At 35.6% G+C, this 22,856-nt stretch overlaps 1 protein-coding gene across 1 annotated transcript in view; it reads left to right on the forward strand.

Annotated features, from left to right (window-relative positions):
• THSD7A (thrombospondin type 1 domain containing 7A) overlaps positions 1-22,856 on the forward strand; it is a 319,686-nt gene that overhangs the window by 178,238 nt on the left and 118,592 nt on the right. Inside the window, exons 6-7 of the mRNA XM_054564186.1 lie at positions 3,376-3,531; positions 4,915-5,127. Coding sequence (XP_054420161.1) covers positions 3,376-3,531; positions 4,915-5,127 — 369 coding nt within the window. The remainder of the gene's footprint in view (positions 1-3,375; positions 3,532-4,914; positions 5,128-22,856) is intronic.

A 22,856-nucleotide genomic window follows, 5' to 3' on the forward strand; every position in this document is an offset into this window, starting at 1 on the left:
GTATATAGAATCTCTGTGACGTTACAATGTCATGTGAATCTACAATTATGTCAAAACAAAATTCGGTGTTTTAAATAATGCATAAGCTTTCCTTATGGGTTTGCATAGATACACTTTCAGAATACCTCATTGGCCACATTGCTGTAAAAAAAAGTGTTAAGTTTGCTTCCTATAATGATATTTTTTCCATTCGTAATTCTTAAAACATAGAAATACAAAGATACTTTAGACTTGCAACAGTGCACCAGTCTCATTTTTCATTTGTTTTGTTAATTCCAGAAAAGTTCATGCATTCTCTTATAACCTCATGAAGCATACAAAATAAATATAATTGAATTCCCTGTAAATCATATCAGAAAAATAAAATTTCTCCTTTATTTTTAAGAGAACAACAATAAGACTTTTTAAAAAATCTAACATATATTTCTTTGGCATTTGTACTGGATAAACAATTTCTTAGGTAGTACCATTATACTGAGTGGGCCATTCTAGAAAATTCAGATCTCAGTTTTTCAGAATATGTGATCAGGAATAAATACTATGTATGTAATACAGAACTATGGGAATTATATTCCACAAGTTAAACTAGAACACCACAAGTTCTCTAGGGTCTGTCTTTTACCTCATTCGTTGGATCTCACTTATTTCAAATAGCCCTTAGGCAATTGCAAAAATGTAATTAACTTATAGTTTTTGAGGTACTCAGCTAGTATCTGTGATTTACATGGGTCAATATAAACTCTATTTTCAAGAAAAACATGATTAAAATCACCAAAGGAATAGAATCATACACAAAGAAATATGTATTCTCTCCCTGTGTTTCTTTGATTACTGAAATAGCTTTATATAAATATATATATATATATATATATTCTATAAAGACAGCTATAAAACTGAGGTTATTTTCAAGAACTATATTATCTCAGAGTTGACTTGGTTAGTGTAGCAGCTGAGAAGATCTTAAGAGTATTTTGCTTTAAGCAATACTTCTTCAAGCCTTTAATCAACACATTTCTCTCTTAATAGCTCAAGAGGATTTCTATGACTGATTATTCTATTTTGTTCATTCAAAACACACTGAAAGCTAACATTATGCTTATAATGAAAATGTACAGCAATTAGAAACACAATGATTTAACCTGTATCCTTGATAAAACCTTGTTTCCTTCCTCAGGTTTTCAACCTGATATATAAAGTAAATTTTTTCAGGCTCGAACAAGTCCTCACAGCTTGTATGACTCCCCTTCATAGTAAGCGTGATTTTCAAAACAATATAAGATTTAAAGTTACTTTTAGTCAATTGAAAAAGTGGAGACTTTTCAGGTAATTTATACACACAATTCTAATTTAAATGATAGTCTAAAAGATTTCACAAGTGAAGGATTTACTTATGTTAATTTGCAGTGATAGCAGTTCTCTACACACCGTGACTTACTGGTCAAAGCTCTCCTGAGAAACAGCCAATAGGATACACAGACATGTAAGAAGAGATTAGGAATTAGCTCACAGGACTATGGGAGTGGCGCCACTGCTGTAATTCCCAGTTCCCTAGAAGCAGGAACTCTAATGTCCAAGGGCAGGCGAAGATGGCTACTCCGGCTCAAGGAGAGACAGAGAGAATTCACCCTTCCTCTACCTTATTTGTTCTATTTGGTCTCTCAATAGATAGGACAATGGTGGCCCACATTGGTGAGGGTGATCTTTTTAACTTAGTTTACAGATTCAAATGCACCCTCATAGACACACCCAGAAACAATGTTTTACCAGCTATTTGGACATCTCTTAGCCCAGTCAAAGTAACAAATAAAATTAACTACCACAAGACTCTTATTTTTTGTGAAGTGTGTACTATTACTGTCAAACTATGTTTTTTATCCAGAGGAGTAAGGCATTTATTTCAGTATTTTCTGTCATTAGCGTGCCAAGTACTTTCACTGTTGGGAGGCAATAAAATTAATCATTTTTGGCTTTGGCTGATGTTATGGTGATGCACATTGGCAACAATTCCGATAAACTTAGGGATGCTCATGGTTCTCTACTAAGCAAACTAGGGCTGCCAAGTCATTGATTTTCACTGAAGTGTATGTGGGAGCAGGGGAGTGAAGATGAGGGAAGGGAGATAAGTACACCTAGGAGGAGAAAGAAGAAATCAATACCTATAGAATATTTTTCAGAGCTGGAAAACAGTGGCAGAAAAAGGAATTAATATGAAAGCTTTTAGGTGGCATTGGTAAGTGTGTGTGTCTATGTGTGCAGGCAGTTGAGGGATGCACAAATACCTACAGTTTACCACAGAATTTGAACCATGTAGTGCTTTTATTTAAAATTTAGGACAATATAGCTTAAACTACTTTAATTTCTCTGTGAGCTTCTAGATACAACCCCATGCAATCAGAATTGGATAGTTCTTTATATAAAGAGAATGAGAATTATGTGAGACCACTTTTATGTCAGTTCTTTGTGCTATAGGTACAGGCATCCCAAATTACTTACAGAAACAGGACTAGCTTTTACTGAAGATGTGTGTCCCAGACATTCACTTCTTAAAATTTTTACAGCAATAGTAACTATAGCTGTATGGTATACAATGTACAGCTAAACTTGATTCTTTTTCTGCTATCTATATAGCTTCAAATATCTTTCTCACTTAGTCATTTACACTAACTATCGAATGCATGTGCTGTACATAATGGCCAAACTGCACACATCAAAACAGAAGAGAAGCAAGGGCAAGCAATGCTTATCCACAGTTTATTGGTTATTGAACAGACACGGACAATTAAAAATGTCTCCTTAACAATTCTGAGATTTGAATCACCTATTTTTCAAATCTCAGATGATGCTTTCTGTAAAAGTTCTGGAAAGTGTCTGGTGAGGTAGAGAGAGATGCCCTGTTCCGTGACATGGGCTCTTTCTCCAACACATCCACCACTTACTGCTCTGGGGCCGAAAGAAAAGGGAGACTGCTCCACTAGAAGCCACAAAATGTATTGTTCTACATATATTAAAGCTGTCGTCTCCCTCCTGCTGTGTTCCATCCTCTAACGTACATACCACTTTCTTAGACTCTAACTGCAGAATTTTAGAAATAAAATTGACCTTAAGGATTAGTTTACTGCCTAGGAAAGTGCGATTCCGCATTATTAATTGTAGGACTAATTCGTGGTGAAGCTGGAGGTCAGACAATCCGCACTGTCCTGCTGCTTCCCCACTCCTTCTCGTTCTGTTCTCAGTGCGCAGCTGAGAAACATTGCCATAATGTCTTGGTGGCCCTTCTTTAAGCATTTTTCTTCTCCAGCCATGAATAACAGTCAGATTGTTGCCCGTAACAATTTGTTTAATTCTTAAGGAATCTCTGTATTTCTCTCCAAACAGCTTCAAAACCAGTGGATTTGAAACTATGCACTGGCCCTGTTCCTAATACCACCCAGCTGTGCCACATTCCCTGTCCAATCGAATGTGAGGTTTCACCTTGGTCAGCCTGGGGACCTTGTACTTATGAAAACTGTAACGACCAGCAAGGCAAAAAAGGTATGTAATATTAGCATGACTTCATGGAGCTTAAAACTCCCACCAAAGGAGTCGAACCATGAATTATTTAAAAATGCCACTCTGTGTTACTTATAATTATTTATTTGTGGTATTTTCCAGAATGGCGAAAGAGTATTGATTATAAAAGATTAATAAACCTGCTCTGGTGATGACACCAGAGAATTAAAACTGAAGAAAGTAAGCAGGATACTTGTTAATGTAGACAATAGATGGAGAACATATAAGGCAATTTAGTGCTGTCGTTATGAGGAACTACGGTGTGAAGCTGATCTGGATTGGAAAACCTACTCGGTCCCACATTGTTTAGATATATTAATTATCTAATCTAAATCTTTGTCCTCTTATCTGTAAGGGGGAAGGGATGTAGTAATATCTGCCACCCAAGTTTTCTCTAAAGATTCAATGAGATAATAAACAAAGCTCTAAATTCAGTGTCTGACTCATAGCTAGTGCCTAATAAACAGAACTCATTACTTTAAAGGTAAAAACAAAAACAAAATGGTATTGCTTCTGTGATGAAAATGATATATCTAAGAAGACTAGATTAAATGCAATTGTTTATTATGTAGTAATAAACCATTACTATGGTGGGGTAATTTTAACATGATCTAGAAATTAAAATCATTTTCCTATTTTGTTTTAAAGGACAGTGGTCCTACTGATTTTAATATGTTCACACAGCAATAAACAGACATTAATTTTGTTGTACATTGTCAGGAAAGGCAACACTTACGTGCTATTAAGGCACAGAGTCGGACTTTGACTACTCCTCATTAAGCCCAGATGTTATATCCCTAATTCAAATTTCCAGGGAGTGTAAAATCAACTAAGTCTCAGAGAGACAATTTCTCTGGGACTATGCAATTTATTAGAGGTTTCTTTTCAGATTTAATTGTGTGATACAGTGTTGAAGAATTTAAAATAACAGCACTTTTGTCTGGTCATGAATATTTCTGAATAGCTTAAGATTTCATTGTTTCTTTGAATATCTTATTACTACAGACTTTCCAAGTCAAGAAAAATCAGTCTAGATATCTCTCTCTCTCTTTCCCCCCCTCCCTCCCCCCGCCTCGCCCTCCCTCCCCCAACTCCAGCCCTGGGGGAGATGGGAGATACAAGGCATGTCTTGCCTTATTTTTACTATAGTAAGCTAACACCAAAAGTTCTTCATTGGTCATTCTGTTTATTCATTCATTTATGCATTTAATAACTATTAATGAGCTCACATTAAAGCTAGAGTTTGGTGATTAAAGCAGATATGACCCTACCTGCTAAATTCATCCAGCTTTTATTCAGAGTTCCATTCAGCCTTCTACAACCCAGGATGGTAACGATAAATATGTTCCTTCCCCAATAATTCAGGTTTCAAACTGAGGAAGCGGCGCATTACCAATGAGCCCACTGGAGGCTCTGGGGGCACCGGGAGCTGCCCTCACTTACTGGAAGCCATTCCCTGTGAGGAGCCATCCTGCTATGAGTGGAAAGCAGTGAGGCTTGGAGACTGTGAACCAGATAATGGAAAAGAATGCGGTCCGGGCACTCAAGTTCAAGAGGTTGTCTGCATCAACAGTGATGGTGAGGCAGGCATACCTATGCTGCTTTTATAAATGTCCGTGCAACCCTGTGCTTTACCTTGTGTCTAAATCTCATTTCCTCTCAGCATAATTGGTTCCATTTGCAAACATAAAAATACCTGTTTCTTCTTTCTTAGTGCCCTTTTTTTCCTTCCTTCCTTCCTCTTTCTTTCTTTCTTTTCTTTCTTTCTTTCTTTCTTTCTTTCTTTCTTTCTTTCTTTCTTTCTTTCTTTCTTTCTTTCTTTCTGCTGGTGGCAGTGAAGGTTTTCTTTCAACAATCACAGGATATTTTTTAATTTGAAAACAAGTAATATAGAATGAGAAATCATCACTAGGCCAATAATGTATTAAATTGTTAATTTTTAAAATAATAAGAAAAGGTAACATTTTTCTCAGTGGTATTTTTTAAATCTCCATAAAAAATGCAAAGGGTCATAATGTCGATTGACTTGCCTTGAGAAGCCTTTATTTGCCACCCTGATAGTACACCTCAGTGATATAATTTAATTTTCAGATCCCAGATCCACCAGGCCTATCTCACCATAGAGTTCCTGAGCCAACCTGCTGAGCTCCGGGGGCCTCCGATCTAGGAATGTCATAGAGCCATTGGGATGGTGATTTTCCACAAGGTTCTTTTCCTGAACCACAGGAATCATCTTGGACTTCTGCAACTGATTTTTGTTTGATAAAATATGCTGTCTTGTTAGCAGTGACATAAGATTTTTACATTCTTCCCAAGTGCTGCTACTATTTTCAGGCCCTTACTCTTCAGCAATCGCTGTCACACTTAGGAAACAGAGAACTTCCCCAGACCTAGTTTTAAAACCTCTGGCTCCCAATCATCCCTAAGGTCCCTTCTCACTCTCGAATCCCATGACTCTCCACAGCAGAGCATCATGAGCACCAAAAGCCCCAGGGACCTCTGGTTTGACAGTCCGCGCTGCCTACAGCACGTGTGGAAACATTCTGGCGCCCTCTCGAGGGCACTGGAATATCTGGTGACTATCACAGTCCCTTCCATCCGATTGTCCTCCAGCTTGCAGAATCATTGCCTCCTGTGAGGCAGCCCCTGTTTGGGAGAGAAAGCTGCTCTCTGGGGTAAGAGATTGACAGACACTCTTACTACTGAGACATTGGGCTACAGTGGGCTCTTTGTCCAGGGTCCAAGGTAGTCATGCAGGACAGCACCAGGTAAAATCCAAATCGGCTCCTGAGGTTGGAAGGTGAAGAAAGAGATTATTGCTCCAGATAGTTTACAGTGAATTTTGTGTATTCTGCTTTTTTTTCTCTGTAAATATAATTAGCTATGATGTATCCTCTCTTTAGCTTTTACCCAGTTCTGCCCTAAATGGAAAGAACAGAAGGAGATTGACATCTAGGAAAAATAAGGCAAAAGAAATGCATTCCCTTGCACTTATACACCCACTTCAAACCCTAATTTGGATTAGATGGCACTCTGTGTTATCTTCTGAGTTGCTGTAAGAACACTAAGGGTCATATTTATTTTAGCATCATTGGTAACACCCCTACTGATACCACTTCTTGACTTTTTCCCCGCTAATTGAAATAATTTTTCTTATCCTCCTACAGACCCAGAGAGGAACTGGGATCCTACATATGGTAAAAGGTATATTTGGGTGAGCTAAAATAAAAATGAAAAATGCCAAGATGAAAAGTTAATTGCATGTGAAACTTCTGCCCAAATATTATCAGATGAAAAACCAGATCTCACTTGCTACAGTGTTCTTCCTGAATGTTTGTGCAAATTGAGTATATTTTAAATATTCTAGAGGAACTGATTATTTTTTAAAAAATCACTGGTTAATTCTAATTTTGTTAGGTAAAATATTTTGTAGCACAGGTATTCACCTCCTAAGTTATCCTGTGGAACATGAAAGAACAAGAAGAAAGTTAGTTATACCTCATTATATTGAAAAGTAACATGTGCTATAACCTAAAAAGCAAATTGATAGTTCACAGCATACACAAGCTGGTTTCACCTTGTATATTTCACAGACCGCACAAATTAAAAAGGGTGAGATGCATGCTATTGATATTCAATTTTTACCATTGTCCTTTATCAGTACATCCCTCTCATCATTAAATTTTACTTCCTAACAATTAGTTTCAGTGAAGCTCAATATTTTAACTGGCTCAGTTACAGAGGTGTATAAAATCAAGAAAATTCCCTATTATTGTATATCCTGGAGGCTATTCAGATTTATATACAATTGAACCATAATTGAGCTGATGAAATCTGAGCAAAAGCTGGAGAGCTATAAATACTACTCCAGTATTAATACCGTGTGGTCGGTCACCTAGTAAGTGTTTAGCAGCTGCACCAAATGTTGTTTTGTAATTAAATCGAACCCAGGGAATTAAAGTTGATTAGTTGTACAGGCTCTACCTTTAGGCCTGGCTGCAGCTATAGATTTTGTTTTATAATTAAGTTAAAGCTCAACTAGGGAAATGAAGAATTAGAGCCTATGAACATAGCAAATAATAAAAAAGCATTTTTTCGTCCCATATTCCTCCCACATTTATAACCTTGTTAATGACCTCAAAACATTTAATGTCTTTTTTTCCTGAAATACCCTTTTTCAAGGTTTCCAGAGATCATTAGGATTTGCTGGTGCTTCATTCATTCATTCATTCTCCAACTGTCTTCTAAGGAGTATGATTGGGGAAGGATTGTGAGAGCTCCTGGGAAGAGTACTGTGTCAGTTCTCTGACAGAGAAGTAATACAGAAGTGCAAGAAAGAGAACTCAGAAACATTTTTTTGTGTGTAATAGAAAAAATGTTACTCATAATTTAAAGATGTTCAGGAAAGCAATTTTAGATCTGGAGCACAAATCCAGGAACTACTCCAAAGGTCTGGTGCTAATGTTGAGTGGGGCAGATGTTGGATCTAGAGGATGTTGGATCAATGAGAAAACCTAAATCTTCCTTATTTCAATTTTTGTGAAATCTTCCTGTGTTTTATTTAAAGGTGTAAATTTAGTGAGGCATTTTATTTCCCAAACTGATTGGTCAGACTATTTGGATGAAAGTGGGGGGAAAAATCTATTGTCTTATCCATTACCTGATATCACAAACCAAATATTGTTTTTACATTGTCCTCCCCTCTGTTGGGGGGAAAAAAAAAAGATACCACCCATATTTTATTATCATGTGCTCTCTTTCAGGTATCAGAGTATTGATACCTCTCTTTGTGAATTCCAAAACCACAGTTTTGTGATTTAATTTTGGGTTCTGTTTAATGAAGCAGTGAACCTCAGCAGTTTCAAAATGCCTGTAATTTCTTACCTTTCTTATTTTTCTCCATGTTAGTAAAAGTTAACATAATCAGGGACATTGATGTACATGACTCGTGTTTATACCTGACACAGATTTTTATGAAACCAAAAAATTATATTTCTGTGGAAATATATTGACGCCCACAATTCATCATTACACAGCTCCCACCGTAAGAGCAGTGACGGCCTGGGCCCTCAGGGTGTTCTGCCTTTCTTAAAGCACCAGGGCACCAGTTCGACTCCCACCTCTCCCGCTGGGTAAAACATATCAACGTTCAAATAAAGGAGAATACCTTTGTTATATGGATAACCTCCAATAACTCACTTATTACTGGAAACTAACTAACTTACTTTAAATGTCATTAACAACTAGTGTTTTATATACACCTAAAACCTGATTGTAACACACCATTGTGTCAAATCACTATGATTAAAAAGTATTGTATTATTAAGAATGTCTGCCAATCAATTCCTCTGCACAGATGGAAGAACTTATAATATCAATAATATTAGATGTTTATAAGTTATATATAAATAGGTATAAGATACGGTGTCATATGTGTGAGAATACATCTTATGCATATATTTTTTCAATTTATCCTGAGAGATACTAGATCTGTTTTTTGCAGAGTGCCCTAGATACCCCAGTGTCAGAATCTCCTTGAAAGTGTGCTGTAAAATCAGATTTCTAAGCCTTATCTGTACACTGAGTGAGTCACAATCTATGGAAGCAAGTCCAAGAAAGATCCATTTTTATGCAGCCTCCTCGATGGTTCTGCTGTGCAGTGACAGTTGTGAATCACTGTACTAAAATGACAAAAGGTTTTTTTAGCGGAACCTAAAACCCAATTCTGTTACCCAGAGACTCCTAGCAAACTGGCTGGACGTGCGTGATGGTGGAGAAGGCCTATGATTAGCACCTGATGAGATTAATACTGAGGCAAGACTTTAAAGTAAGTTCTTCTGCCTCTTTTTGGAAACGTGTGCATATCATCAGAAGTGACCAAAAAAACTAACTGTGAGAAATGGGGGGAAGATAACTTTAATATTCACAGAACTGGCTTGTCATGGGACTGCTTAGTTTTTCTGAAATTTTTCCTACCACTTTGATCTTTCCGGAATGACATAAGTATCCACATGTGAATAGGGGGAAGGGAGGGCTTGAATCCTAACTTTATCCCAAGTAGTTCATGTCTGTGTTCTTTTTCTCATGAATTCAGTATTGGGAGGAATATAAGGACCTATCAGTTTTATATTTTGAGGTATATATAGGAATAAACACCTAGGTTTCTCAATAAATTAAAAATGGAACTGACTTATGATCCAGTTCCACAGCTACCACTTCTGGGTTTATATCCGAAGAAACCCAAAACACTAATTTGAAAGAATATATGCACCCCTATTAACTGCAGTGTTTTTTACCATGTATGGTCATCAATAGACAAGAGGATAAAAAAGTGGCAGTATATACATACAATGGTATATTACTTGACCATAAAAAAGAAGGAAATCATACCATTTGTCACAACGTAAATGGACCTAGAGGTTATTATGCTAAGTGAAATAAGTCAGTCAGAGAAAAACAAATACCATATGGTTTCACTTATATGTGAAATCTAAAGAACAATATAAATAAACAACAAAACAGAAAAAGACTTAAGGTACAGAAAATGGACTGAGAGTTGCCAGAGGGGAGCAGGGTTCGGGAACTGTGAGAAAAAGGTGAAGGGGTTGAGAAGTAAAGATCGGCAGTTACCAAGTGCCATGGGGGTGCCGGGTGCCACACAGGAAATACAGGTATAGCATCTCGGTGGCTGTGTGTGCTTCCGAGTGGGTGCCGAGGTGCTGGGGGAACACTTTGTGAATTGTATGATCGGCCACTATGCTGTGCACCTGAAACTAATACAAAATAACATTGAATGTAAACTGTAATTGAAAAAAATAAAACAATACTAAAAGGACAATTTTAAAAATAGTGAAAATGTTTACCTCTTGAAACAAGACTCAGTGTGAGAACAGATGGGGCAAGTAACTGCTCTATTTTATTTGAAGCCCTATAGTAAAATTTGCATCTAACTTATAAACTGTAGAAGCACTAAATTAATTTGTTCATGTATATTTGTTAAAGAATAACAGTTTGGAGGGGTTGGAGGTATGTGGGGTAAGGATTAAAGGAGGAGCAAGGCACAAGGAATAGTAAGAAAGAAAGCTACAAAGCTTCTCATTGAGACTAATATTTTGATGGATTGAGGATATAAATAAGCTTTCTTATAAGCAAAGGCCAGGTCAAGGATTAGGATACACAAAGTTTATTAAGGATGTGCTCCCAGGAGAAGCCAGTAAGAGAAGGGGCAAGAAAGAAGCAAAATAGAGAATATCGGTTCTTATGTATAGAGCTAGATGAGAACACAATTTCTGAAGCATGATCACTCCCTGGAACTGAAATCTGCTTCTTAACACCAATTACACAGCCATTACATGGAAAAGCTGATCTTTTAAATGCAAGAATATGCTCTGTAACTGAGTTGTTTTTTCCATAATTTAAGCAATAAATCAACTAAGTTTCCTTCCTGTAGAATGCTACACCATTTAATGTGTTTGGAATATAATTAGGTTGGATATTATGCTTAAATCTAAGGTCTCTTACTTTACAATTAGGATCACCTAACACTGTTGGTAGGAGTTTGTTTCCTGTAATTGGGTTGAGATTCTCTATTCAATTTGTTGTAAAGATGAAATATTTTTTTAATTTAAAGCAATAGGTTATTCTTCACTGTTGGTTTATGGTAATCACAATTTTACTTTGGCCTTAAAAAATCTGGCATCATGTACCCTGATCTTTCCTCTGTGTGTGTGTGTGTGTGTGTGTGTGTGTGCGCGCGCGTGTGTTTGGTTTGTAAAAAAAACTCTCAGGGTTGAGCCATTGTTCTTTTGCATAGCAATGCCTTAGCAAAGAATTAAGTTTGTGAAAGAGTTTTCTTTTTAAAAGTAGTGTACATTTAGCAGAAACCTCAGATGAAAATTAAATAACCAGTAATTTACTTACCAATTAGTGGGATAATGATACAAATTTCCCAGGAAGTGTTAGCTACCATTTCAATTGGCAACTATCAGAGAAAATAGCCTTGCACTTTATCATGGGTGGTCAAATGCCTTAACACAACCTAGGGGAACTAGTTTTTGTATAGCTGGGTCAGTACAAAAAAAGCTTGTATGTATAGAAAGCACACCTTCCAGTCAAACTAGGCTTAGTTATGAAAATAAACAGATGCATGTGATTTCTTACATCAGCCCGGCCCCTTGTTGTCTGTTCTTGACTCTGCTTATCTCTTATCCCCCGTCAGACTTTGTCTTCCCATGACTTCATTGATTCTGCCTTTTTCTTGTTCCCTATTTACCTCTCAGGCCATGTGTCACTTAACTATTGCTGGGTAACAGACCACCTCCAACCCACTGGCTGAACAAAAAATCAATTAGAATGTCTCATGATTGTGGGACCTGTCTGTTCAGGTGTCTTCTGGGCTCACTGGTGACGTTGGGCTATGATTGAAAGGTCCAAGCTGGCCTCCCTCCCGTGCTTTGCAGGTGGTGCTGACTGTCTGCTGAAGGGCATTGGGGCTTCACATCCACCAAGAAGCTAGACCAGCTTTCTTGCATGGTGGTTTTAGGGCACTGCTTTAACAGGACAAAAACAGAAGGTGACAGGCCCTTGAACTTGTACAGTGCCACTTCTGCTACATTCTATTGATTAAAGAAAATTGCAATGGCAACTCAGATATAATGGGTAGAGAAAAGACTCTGCTTCTTGATGAGAGACATCACAAAGAACAATGGCAAAGAATAATTTACTGCAATCTACTTTCTGGTCACAATTGTTTTTACTCATCCATGTGCAAAAGATAATTTCTCTTCACCCATAACTACAAAAATCCTCATGTAATTATATCATCAAGTTAAAGTTCACTATCTCATAATCTACACTTGGTTCAAATATAGATGTGGCTCCTTGGGTACAGAAATTGGGGTGTGACTTTTTTTTTTTTTACATATTCTACTTTGAGCTGTTACTTTCAGAGGGGCTATTTTTCTCCCAATTTGTCATAAATTCTCTTCTGTGCACTTCAAAACAAATAATTTAATGCTACCTTTTAATCATAGATTTTTTTTTGGAGAGGAAAGGATGATAAATCATATAGTATAAACTATTGGAGGGTCTGAGCAGGTGAGTGACCAAACCTGACTTATACTTTTAGAGAGTAACCTACGTTGCTCTGTTGAGATGAAACATTAAAGGAGTAGAGAAGTGAAGAGGCTGTTGCAGATAACTGAGGGAAGAGATGGAAGTGAGGCTGAGGTTAGGGTTGCAATGATGGAAAGTGGTGTGCTAGTTTAAAATAGTTAAACTTCTTGTCTGGGAAGAACCAAGGCAGTTAGTGAATAGAAATACTGGTATCCCAGGATCCGGTTTTCCTCTCTCTGGGATTACAGATCTCCCACCATAAATCTTGTCTCCACGTCATTTGTCTGCTTAAAATCTCTTGCTGGCTTCCTGTTGCCTTTTGCATAAAGTTCAAAGCCATTTGGGAATCACAGAATGTCTTCCCCATCTTATTTTACCCATTTTACTGATCACTTTTCCTGTCCTTTATTACACCATTGTACATTTTACAGAATTTGGTTATTTATACTTTGCTGTTACTCATTCTCCCCTCTATCCTATTAGTTACTATGGAGTAGGGATCATGACCTATTTCTGTATACCCAGCACTGTGCTCTACATAGCAGATTGTCAGTAAATTTCTGATTCATCATTAAATTCTTGCTTTCTTTTATCCCTAAACATCACATCTTTTCAGAAAATGACTCAATTTCTCCTTAAGTAAACTTTTGTTATTGCTTTAAGTGAAAATTCAGACTTTGCCTACCAGATGTCAGATGAAGCTTGACACCAAGTTGCACACACTATTATCATCTTAAAATGCCTTCAAATTCCTTTACTCTCAAGTTCCTGCAGACCAAAGCAAAAGATCATTTGCATAAAGAGAAAAAAAGCAGAATGTACATAGAAACCTATAATCTGAAGGATTTTCCTCACAGCATTCTATCATTAGACTGTTTTTTGTTGAGATTCAATTTTCTGGAACCCAGTCATTGTAGCAAAGAGTACACAAATTCAAATGCTCACCACTTTCTTTGGCAAGTTATTTCAATCAGCTATGATTATGTTTCCTCATCTGTGAAAGAAGAATAGTACAATTACCTACACATAATATTGTTGTGTAGTATAAATGAGTCAATATATGTTTAGTGCTAAGAATCGTGCCTAATGCAGAGTAAATACTATTTAAGTATTCATTGAGATCAATAGCGAAAAAGTTAACTAAGCACAAAGACTATTGTTTTTTGTTTGGCTAAGAATAAGAATTTTACTACTTACCCATACTGATCAAATGATTTGTAGTCTATCTCATTTACTTTATTAAGTAGCACGCTCATAAATATGCTGTAATACCTTCATAATGTTCTTATTTTAAGAGAATTTATATATGGCTTTAAAGAAATGGGCACCTGCTTCTTATTCTATATATACTTATAAATTAAGTATATAACAGTAAAATTTCATAATAGAACATTTTTTCACCTGTTATACAAGCAAAACAGATCTTTGTATTACATTTCTTTTTTAACTTGACATGTTATTGATTCAAATTATTGACCAGCAATGTCTTCTAAAGATAATTAGGGTTATTTTTCACCAAATTTGTGAAAATTAATTATTGTAACTTATTGCTACTAATTTTCAAGTAGATTATGAGTGTGCATTTTTCTATTTGTATGACCAAACTATTGCACTGAGTGTGTCATATCAGGAAATTGCAGTTTTCTTTTCTTAAGAAGATAAGTCATTGGCTATGGCCAGAAAGTTAACTTAAGTTGATTTACATAAGATCAGGAAATATTGATGTAGAATGGCAATTAAATATAATGAGAAAAGAAGTCTAGTAATCTTTGAACTTCAAGATTGCTGGTACTAAACACTGCATTAAGTGGGAGCTGAGGAATATATATCTTCCAAGAAAACTCACCAACAATCCACATTAGGAAATAATAAAGGAGATGCTCTTTAGCCATGATTCTCAGTCTGAGATTTCTTGCATCTTAGGGGCACCAGTTGTTGAAATAAGGCATGTAGTATAAAAAGCCACAAGATCAGTGCAGTGTGTGTTTTCTCAGCTTTCCGTTTGGCCAGCTAAAAGGAGGTAGAGAATTTAAGTAAATTAACTAGTAAAAATTTTAAACCTTTGCTCTTATACCTTAAAAGTGTAAATCTTTGATCAAAAGAGATTGCTAAACTGATTAATATTTTTAAAGATATATATTAATTATAGGTTTCTTGCCTCCTCAACATTTATTCATTCTCTTCTCTGATCAACTGTGCCTTTGATTTTTCTTGGAGAAATTCATCCATCCTTTAAGCCTATTCACAAGCCTTGCTCGGATTGATCCCGTTTCCCCACCTGGGCTATAACCCACACACTTGGCCAGAGTGATTGCTTCGAGGATGAGCACATGACCCAGTTTGAGCTCGCCGAAGGGAATACACCCACGAGCTTGTGCAGGAATAACAAAAGGATTTGCTGGAGCTGTCCAGAGTCACTACAGAAAGTTGAAAATACAAAAGTCATGAGGAGAGATGGAGGCATTTGTTGGTGTCACTTGAGCCAGTGGATCTGTCTTCACTTGAAGCTGCTTTTATTACCTGAAGCCATTTTTTCAACCAGTAAAGTCTCTTCATTATTTTTGCCCCAAAAGAGGTCTTACACAGAAAGAGATTAGAAAGTTTCTGCTGTGAATGAGTGGCTGCCTCAGCTTCTATTTTTCAGATGTATACTAAATTCCTTTTTAATCAATCACTCTCTTTTATTTTTAAAAAAATCTGTGATAACATTTGCAAAATCCCTACATTATATGAGTGAGTCTAATGTGGCCTTTCCAAAAACGTTAACTTGTATAAGTTTCTCAGTATGAAAAAAAAATGCAGGTGACAATCTGGTTGAAAGAAGGACTTGTTTTGTTTCTGCAGAACATTTGATTACGAAAACATTATTGTCCTTACCAAAGCAGAGGTAAGCCAGCGAGCGGAATTGGTGGAGTGTCTGAAGTGCCTCAAGGCATCGTTTTTATTTCTGTCACTATTGTTACAAGATCTTTTTTTCCTTCCTATTGTCTTCTACCTTTTAAACGTTGGAACATTCCATTGCTGGAAATCGTTGCTGACATGATGATAGAAATGATATGATGTCACAAAATATCTGCCTGATATTTTTCATTAAGAGTCCAAAGTGTCAGCTTTGTTCCAAAGCTATATTAAGATTTTTAAATAAGAAATCTATGCAGAGAGGATCCTCTGGGCTTCTCTAAGGTACAACCCAGAAGATGTCTACATTCCATGAGATAGCTAGAACCCTTTAGAGAAGTTCTGCTCTCATTAACAAAGTTTAGAACTGGTTTGAACATTGGATACATTTCCAGGAGTCTGCAACCTAGACTCATTCATTCATTCATTCCACAACATTTATTGTGCCTGCTCTGATCCAGTCATTGTAGCTTGTGCTTGTGATAAATCATATTAATAATGACAGTTTCCACCCAACAAGCACCCACCATCTAGTGGGATTTGGGAAAATGTGTAATCAAATTGTTTTAATGTAACGCAATACTTTCTAAACTAGAGATATGTTCAGAGTGCTAAGGAGCAGAGTGGGTAGAGTTTATTCTTTTTCTGAAGGTCACTGAAGGTTTTCAAAAGAGATGATTTATGTGTTAACTCAAAGGATAAATAAAGATCCTTAAGAAGGTCAGTATATTTTAGGCTAAAATCACAGCTATGCAAAAGCACAGAGGTGTGAAAGAACTTGAGATGTTTGTGGAGCTGCAGATATTCGAGCATGTCACTGCAGAATTTGTGTTTGGAAAATCAAAGGAGATGAGTCTTTTCAGGTGGTACCAGATCATTTTTTACAAAAAAGGCCAAGTTAAAGAGAGCCTGCCGTTCTACTAGAATTAAAAGGTTCTGCCAGGAAAGTGCTGTAATCAGATCATTTGGAAATAGAACTCCAGCCACAGCAGGGAGGCTGAGATAGTGCTCTTGTTCTTTTCTTAAACTAAACCAAGAAGTATGTGTTTAAAACAAAATTTGATCTAGGAATAATCCTGAGGTTTTTATTGTGGTGAAATTTGTTTTTAATCAGTGATGTAGATGGTGTCTTGTTAACCTGTCACATGATAAATTTAGAATGTGGGGACATATATTCATATGTTTTAGAGTCTATGTTTTATGTGAAAGACCTTTCATGGGTTGTCACAATGCTAATGAAAAGAAGGAATGTTCCAGATTAGTATAATATAGCAAATACATGAAGAACTTATATTGAAGACTTTTGTTATTTATTTTAGAGAATCTGATATTGTAGTTAAAAGAATATCTTTCATAATTATTGGTTAAATATATATCCAAGCTTCATACAGGCACACCTCTCACATCTACATAAGAGTGTTAAGGACTAATGTATCACAGTAATATTGGTGAAAGCTGTAATTTTTAAATAGTACATTTTCTGTGCAGGAATATTTTTAAAAATAACAGTATAATTGTATTAATTCTGTTATTTACAAATAGTAGGTTTTTTAAGCTGCATGTTCCTGGCATTGATCCATAACATTATTAACAATGAGTAAAGTGTTCATTGTTATTCTATTTCTAATTTTAAAATTTATTTTCTTATAGTTTCAATTTGATATGAAGAATATTATATTTATATGTTTTATGGCATTTTAATACATTCATTTACAATATAGTTTCTTAGCAGGATGGATTTACATTAAATAACTAATGTCGTGTAGGTGAACTGTACTCAGACACAATCTGTTGATTGCATTTGGGAGAAAATAAACCAAAGTTGCATGTGAGTCATAGAATCCTTTACCTTCATTTGCATTAATATTCCCTTGTTCTAACTTGATAAAAGCCTTTTAAAATCAGTTTACTGGTATCTTAAAGTGTAGTTTTGGTCAATAGAAAGGTTAATGTCAATGTGAAAGTGTGATAATGTATATGAGGAGTGTGGCTCTCATGTCCAGAAAAATGGAAGTGTTTATCTCAAGCTAAAATAAAGAATGGCAAGGTTAGTTGCTGTTGTTTCTTTTAAAATAATCCAATAATCCTTTAGTCGAACTCAGGAAAAAGGACATTTCTTTTTCTTTTTTTCTAACTCTTACGAAATCGTATTTAATGTGGATTTGGGGGTATGCATTAACCATACATTCTGAATTAAGTATATCTTGGTTTATTTCCACCTTCACCTTTCTCAGAGAAGAGAAGGTCAGTAATTCTTTTGAATTAGTGTGGCCTCAATTACTCTGGTTCGACTGCCCTCTTTTATAAGATGAGAAATACAAGGATGGGCAAAAGTAGGTTTAGAGTTGTGAACATGCACATAATATTTATTAATTTTTGAATTATTTGTATTATTTCCATAAAAAACTGTAAACCTACTTTTGCCAACTCATGTGTAGAGTTCAAGTGCTACTCAGCACACTCTGAAAAGCTCAGGCTGCAATGAGCTGTGTTTTTTGCTTGCCTGGAATATATAACATATAAAGATATACATAACATACAAATCACCTCTCTACTTACCTTAAGTATTCATCTATTCTGTAAAGTTCTGATATCCCCGCAAAAATTATTTGTCTGAAATGAATTAGTTTTGACTTAACCTCCTCCATCTGAGCAGTCTAGAAGATCCGAGCCTGCCATTCAAGGAACAGACTGCACAGCACAAATGCAGGAACCCCGCCCCATTCTGGGAGGTTGTGTGGCAAGACTGCCATTCATCCAGGATGTAAGGGGCAAGGAGCACCCAGGAGCTCACCACTGCCCTGGTTTTCCACCCTTCACTGGGCTAGATTCTAAGCACCAACACAGAACCAGCGCTCATTTCATGGCAGAAGAAATACAGGTGGCTCCCGAACATATGAGAACACCACACACAAAAAATGCAGATTAATGAGATAGTATCTATTTCCCCCTATCTATAAAGTCAATAAAAAGAGCATCCAGTGATAGGAAGTAGAAACTCTTACATAGAAGAGGAGGAATTGTAAATTATTATGATATTTATAATGTTGTTTAACAATATATGTTTGTAAAACTCAAATATGTTAATCTATACTACTTGTAATAATCTGTTCTAAGGAATAATATCCAAAACATAGATTCTTATAGAAAAAAAATTGCCCACAGAATGTACTAAAGGAGTAAGAATGAATTTGCCAATAAAGAAGACCTAAATGAGGTACCAGTAAAAATGTGCTTGTTCTAATAATCAATATGTAGTAGTACTACGTATATAGTTTGGTCTAGTGATCTCTCTGTTATTCCTTTCTAGTCTATTCTTTCGTCAAAACTAGATCACTGAATAAATGAGAAAAATAATTAAAAGCAGCATGTAACAGTATGTGTTAAGTCTCCTTTATAAAGATCTCGAGAGCATGTGAAAGAAAACTTATAAAAATTCATTGATTAGTCATTTGCTCAGGTTGCAAATGCACTTTTTTTTTTTTTTTTTTTTTTTTTGGTAATTGTTAGGTGGGATTCTGGGAATCATAAATGAATTTGGGAAAAATGGCTCTCTTGTACAATGCATAATCTCTTCATCCAGAAGCTTGGTGTGTCCCTTTACTATTTATAAAGGTTTCCTTTATTTTTCATAGTAGAGACTTGAAAATTTTGTTATGTAGAACAAGGAAACTCTCAAAGATAAGGGGCGATAGGATTGTTGCTATTCCTTGCTTTTTAGAGTGCCTGTGCTTCCCATTTAACAACCATTTTCTAAAAGCAAAAGTCAATGTATTACTGAAAAGGCTTAAGCTGTATTTTTAGAGATCAGGGATAGGAAAGCTAAATTTTTAGTTATGACTCTGTAACTGAGTAGTTTTTTATGTAATTCATTGAACTTTCTTAATCTTCCATTCATCAAAGTGCAAAATCAGCACATAACTGAAAATTATGTGTTAGCTTTTTTCAAGTCTTAAGAAATTGTCTTTTATATTAATTTGTGTTGCTCCGAATAAAGCACCATTTTTTCCTGTAACTTTTCTTTGTAATTTGGGTATTGAAAGAGTTGATCTGAGTGTATCAACCATAATCCTTTTATTTCCTTGGCATTTGGATTCTACAAAAATACGTAAAATGTCTTAATAGACCTAGTGTTGATTATCCTGTGAATGCTTAGGGACAGTGATACAGGGAAGAGAATATGGGACAGTGTGTGTGTAACAAAAGAAAATGATTGTATGCACATGTTGATATTTTGTTTAAATGTGTTGTATATTGATATTTTTTTATTTCCCAAGTACTTCCATATTATGGTGGAAACCAAACAAACATCACCACAATAAATTTTTTACTGAAAGAAAAGTGAAAACAATGGGCTGATAGATACTTTTAAAAACTTATATTATTTTTTCATAACCTTGATGTAAGCTGGTTCTTATATTTGATGTTTTAACATTTTTATAATTATAAAACATTTACAATAATTTATTTATAATGGTTCAAGATGCCCTAATAAGAAAAATTTATTTTTTCAATTGTCAACAGCATGTTTTATATCAGGTAATCTGATATGATAGCAACCAAAAATAGAAACCATCAAACAAAAAAAAGCAAAGCCTATGGATAAATGAGAAAAAGTCTTAAAAACATTACTTAACAGTAAGTGTTAAGCCTCATCTATAAATATGAAAGTGTGTGTGAAAGAAAACTTGTATAAATCAATAAGATGAAATATTACCTAAAAAACATTTTAAATAATACTGATTTCTACTAGTTCTTATTTAGGCTAAGTGACCTATTTCAGCTGAGCATTTGCCTGGCGGTATGTGGGTAGATGTGCACTTTTAAAAGAAAGTGGAGAAAGCAGGCTCTGATTCTTGGGTTCCTAACTAGAAATTCTGCCCTAGCAATAACAGAGGATGTGAATATGTTATTATGAATTCCCACAGGCAGATAGCTCCACCCACAGCTCCACCCACGGGTCACTCTCCCCCTGATATTGCCCCCTGCTGCCCACAGATTCATGGAAGACTCTACTAGTTTAAGACCTAAAGAGCTTAAAAACTCTAAAGTTTTAGAATATCAGAAATCTGTCTCAACCCTGTATCAAAAAGGGTTTAATAAATCCTTTTAGAAAATAATAATCAGGTATAATATTTTTTACATACAAAAATATGTTTCTCTAGACAATTTCCAATACATTAAATTGTTTCAAGTAAAAGTGCCTGTATTGAAGGCACTATCACAAAAAGCATGTTCAGGTTGTGGTGGTCACACATGCATTAGATTATACATTTATCTCCTTTATGAAAATTATAGAAAGAAATTTACTTATGTTTTTATATCAAGAACAGTTTTACCTTTCCTAAAAATTGTCCATTCCTAGGATGACTCTCTAATTAATCCTTCTATGTGATGACTGTTAAATAGCCTAGAACTAAGATTAAGAGGATCCTGCACGGGTTTTCATATATGCCAATCTTTGTGATAACCTCATTTCTCTAACATTTCTACTTCTCACAGAAAAATTTCTCATCTTTTTAAAATTACTGTTAGCAAACTCTTACGTGTTGCAAACTACACTAACACTTTTCTGGTCCTTTTTCTTTTCCCTAAAAAGCAAAAAGGCAAAAGATTTCACAGACATGGACAAGAATGTGGTGGTTGCTGGGAGGAGGGGAGTGTAAGAGGACTAACTGGTAATGGAAAAAATACAATAAAGATTAAATTAAAAAGCTTTTTTGGGGAACAGGATGACATATGAATTAATTAATGTATTAAGTTCCCATTTCCAGACATCTGCCTTATAAATTCTAAAGTAACCTAGTGAGAAAGTCATGGCTGCCTACACCCACTATGTGGCAACCCTCTAATCAGCCATTTGAAGGAAAAGTCACACAGTGAAAGCGTAGTTCTGTGGAAACTCCTTTTAAGCATGTGGCCCTGCCTCAGGTCCCTAGCCTTAAAATCTCAGTGTCTCTAGAAAGTTCCATCTCAGAGATCACACTTGGCCAATTAGCAAATACATTTTTAAAAATTAGTGATTGCATATAGAACTCTTTGAAAATGTAGACTATGTAAATGTAGTTGGGATATTTAACTCTTTAAAGGGGTAAAAGAATAGATGGTGATCTAAATGAGATTTTGTAATCAGAATAGAAGGTAGTACTATTAATGGGAGAGCTCAGTTTTCTACCCCTGACTTTGTGTGTGTGGTGTGTGTGTGTGTCTGTGAATGTGTTCAGATGTACAAAAAGTCTGAATAGATAGTATATTAATAATCATCACTGTGTTTCTTAAATCAGGTTGATTGGTCATGTCTTGAAAATTCTCTAAAAAGATACAGAGATTTCAAATGGCTACATTTGGAGAGCTGTAGTATTTGTGGGTTGGTTTGTTTTCATAGTGCAGTCAGCATTTTGATTTTCTATAAGCCCAGTCAGTGTATCTGTAAACTGGGGTCTGAATATTGATTCCACTTGTTTCCATGACTAAAATTGATTCCACCTCCCCACCTCTGAGACATTTGCCTGTCATCAAACTTATTTTTTCTCTTATGCAAAGATGACATTTGACTGGATTATTCAATAGAAGAAGAATTCCTTTGTGGAGCACAATCAATATGCTCGTGTTCACTGATTTTATGGTCCCCTCGGTGACTGCCTTCAGAAGTGAATGCTGGCCTGGTTCAGGTCTGGTCTGGTTATACCAAAACTTGAAGACTTTTTTACAATCATAAACTCTTTATCAACATAAAATAATAGTCAGCGAGTCTACTCTGAAAAAACATTATGAACTCATGTAAATATGCTGTCAGTCAACAAATATTTCAAGCAGTTATTTTCACAATATGCAAAGGTATATCCATGGTTCTTAATCTAAAGGATTTTATATTCCAGTGGCATATATAGAATATATGCATTAAAGATAAATGACAATAAAAGCACATGATTAACTTTAAATGAGTCTTACTAACAATATGAATCATATCTACCACCTATTTTAGCAACTCTTATGTACTCGGTACTTTATTCTGTGTTCACCTATTGTATCTGTCATAACTAATTTTTGTAAGAGCCCTCCAAAAGAGTTAGAATTAACTCCATTTCACAGACAAGAAACTAGTAACTTACTCAAGATCACACAACTGGGGAAAAATTTAAAACTCATCTCCCTTTGAGTCTGATGTCTGCAGTCTCTCAAAGTACCATTTGCATCCCCACAGACTTTCCAGATTTTCAGAAGTTAGGGATTGCTCCCAGCTCCAGAGGAAAGGGAGATTGGTAGAGGTGGCACAGATTAACTCAGCATTTTTT

Source organism: Pteronotus mesoamericanus, unplaced genomic scaffold (assembly GCF_021234165.1).
Source record: "Pteronotus mesoamericanus isolate MK-2021 breed Mesoamerican mustached bat unplaced genomic scaffold, CSHL_Meso_final scaffold_85, whole genome shotgun sequence".
Lineage (NCBI taxonomy): Eukaryota > Metazoa > Chordata > Mammalia > Chiroptera > Mormoopidae > Pteronotus > Pteronotus mesoamericanus.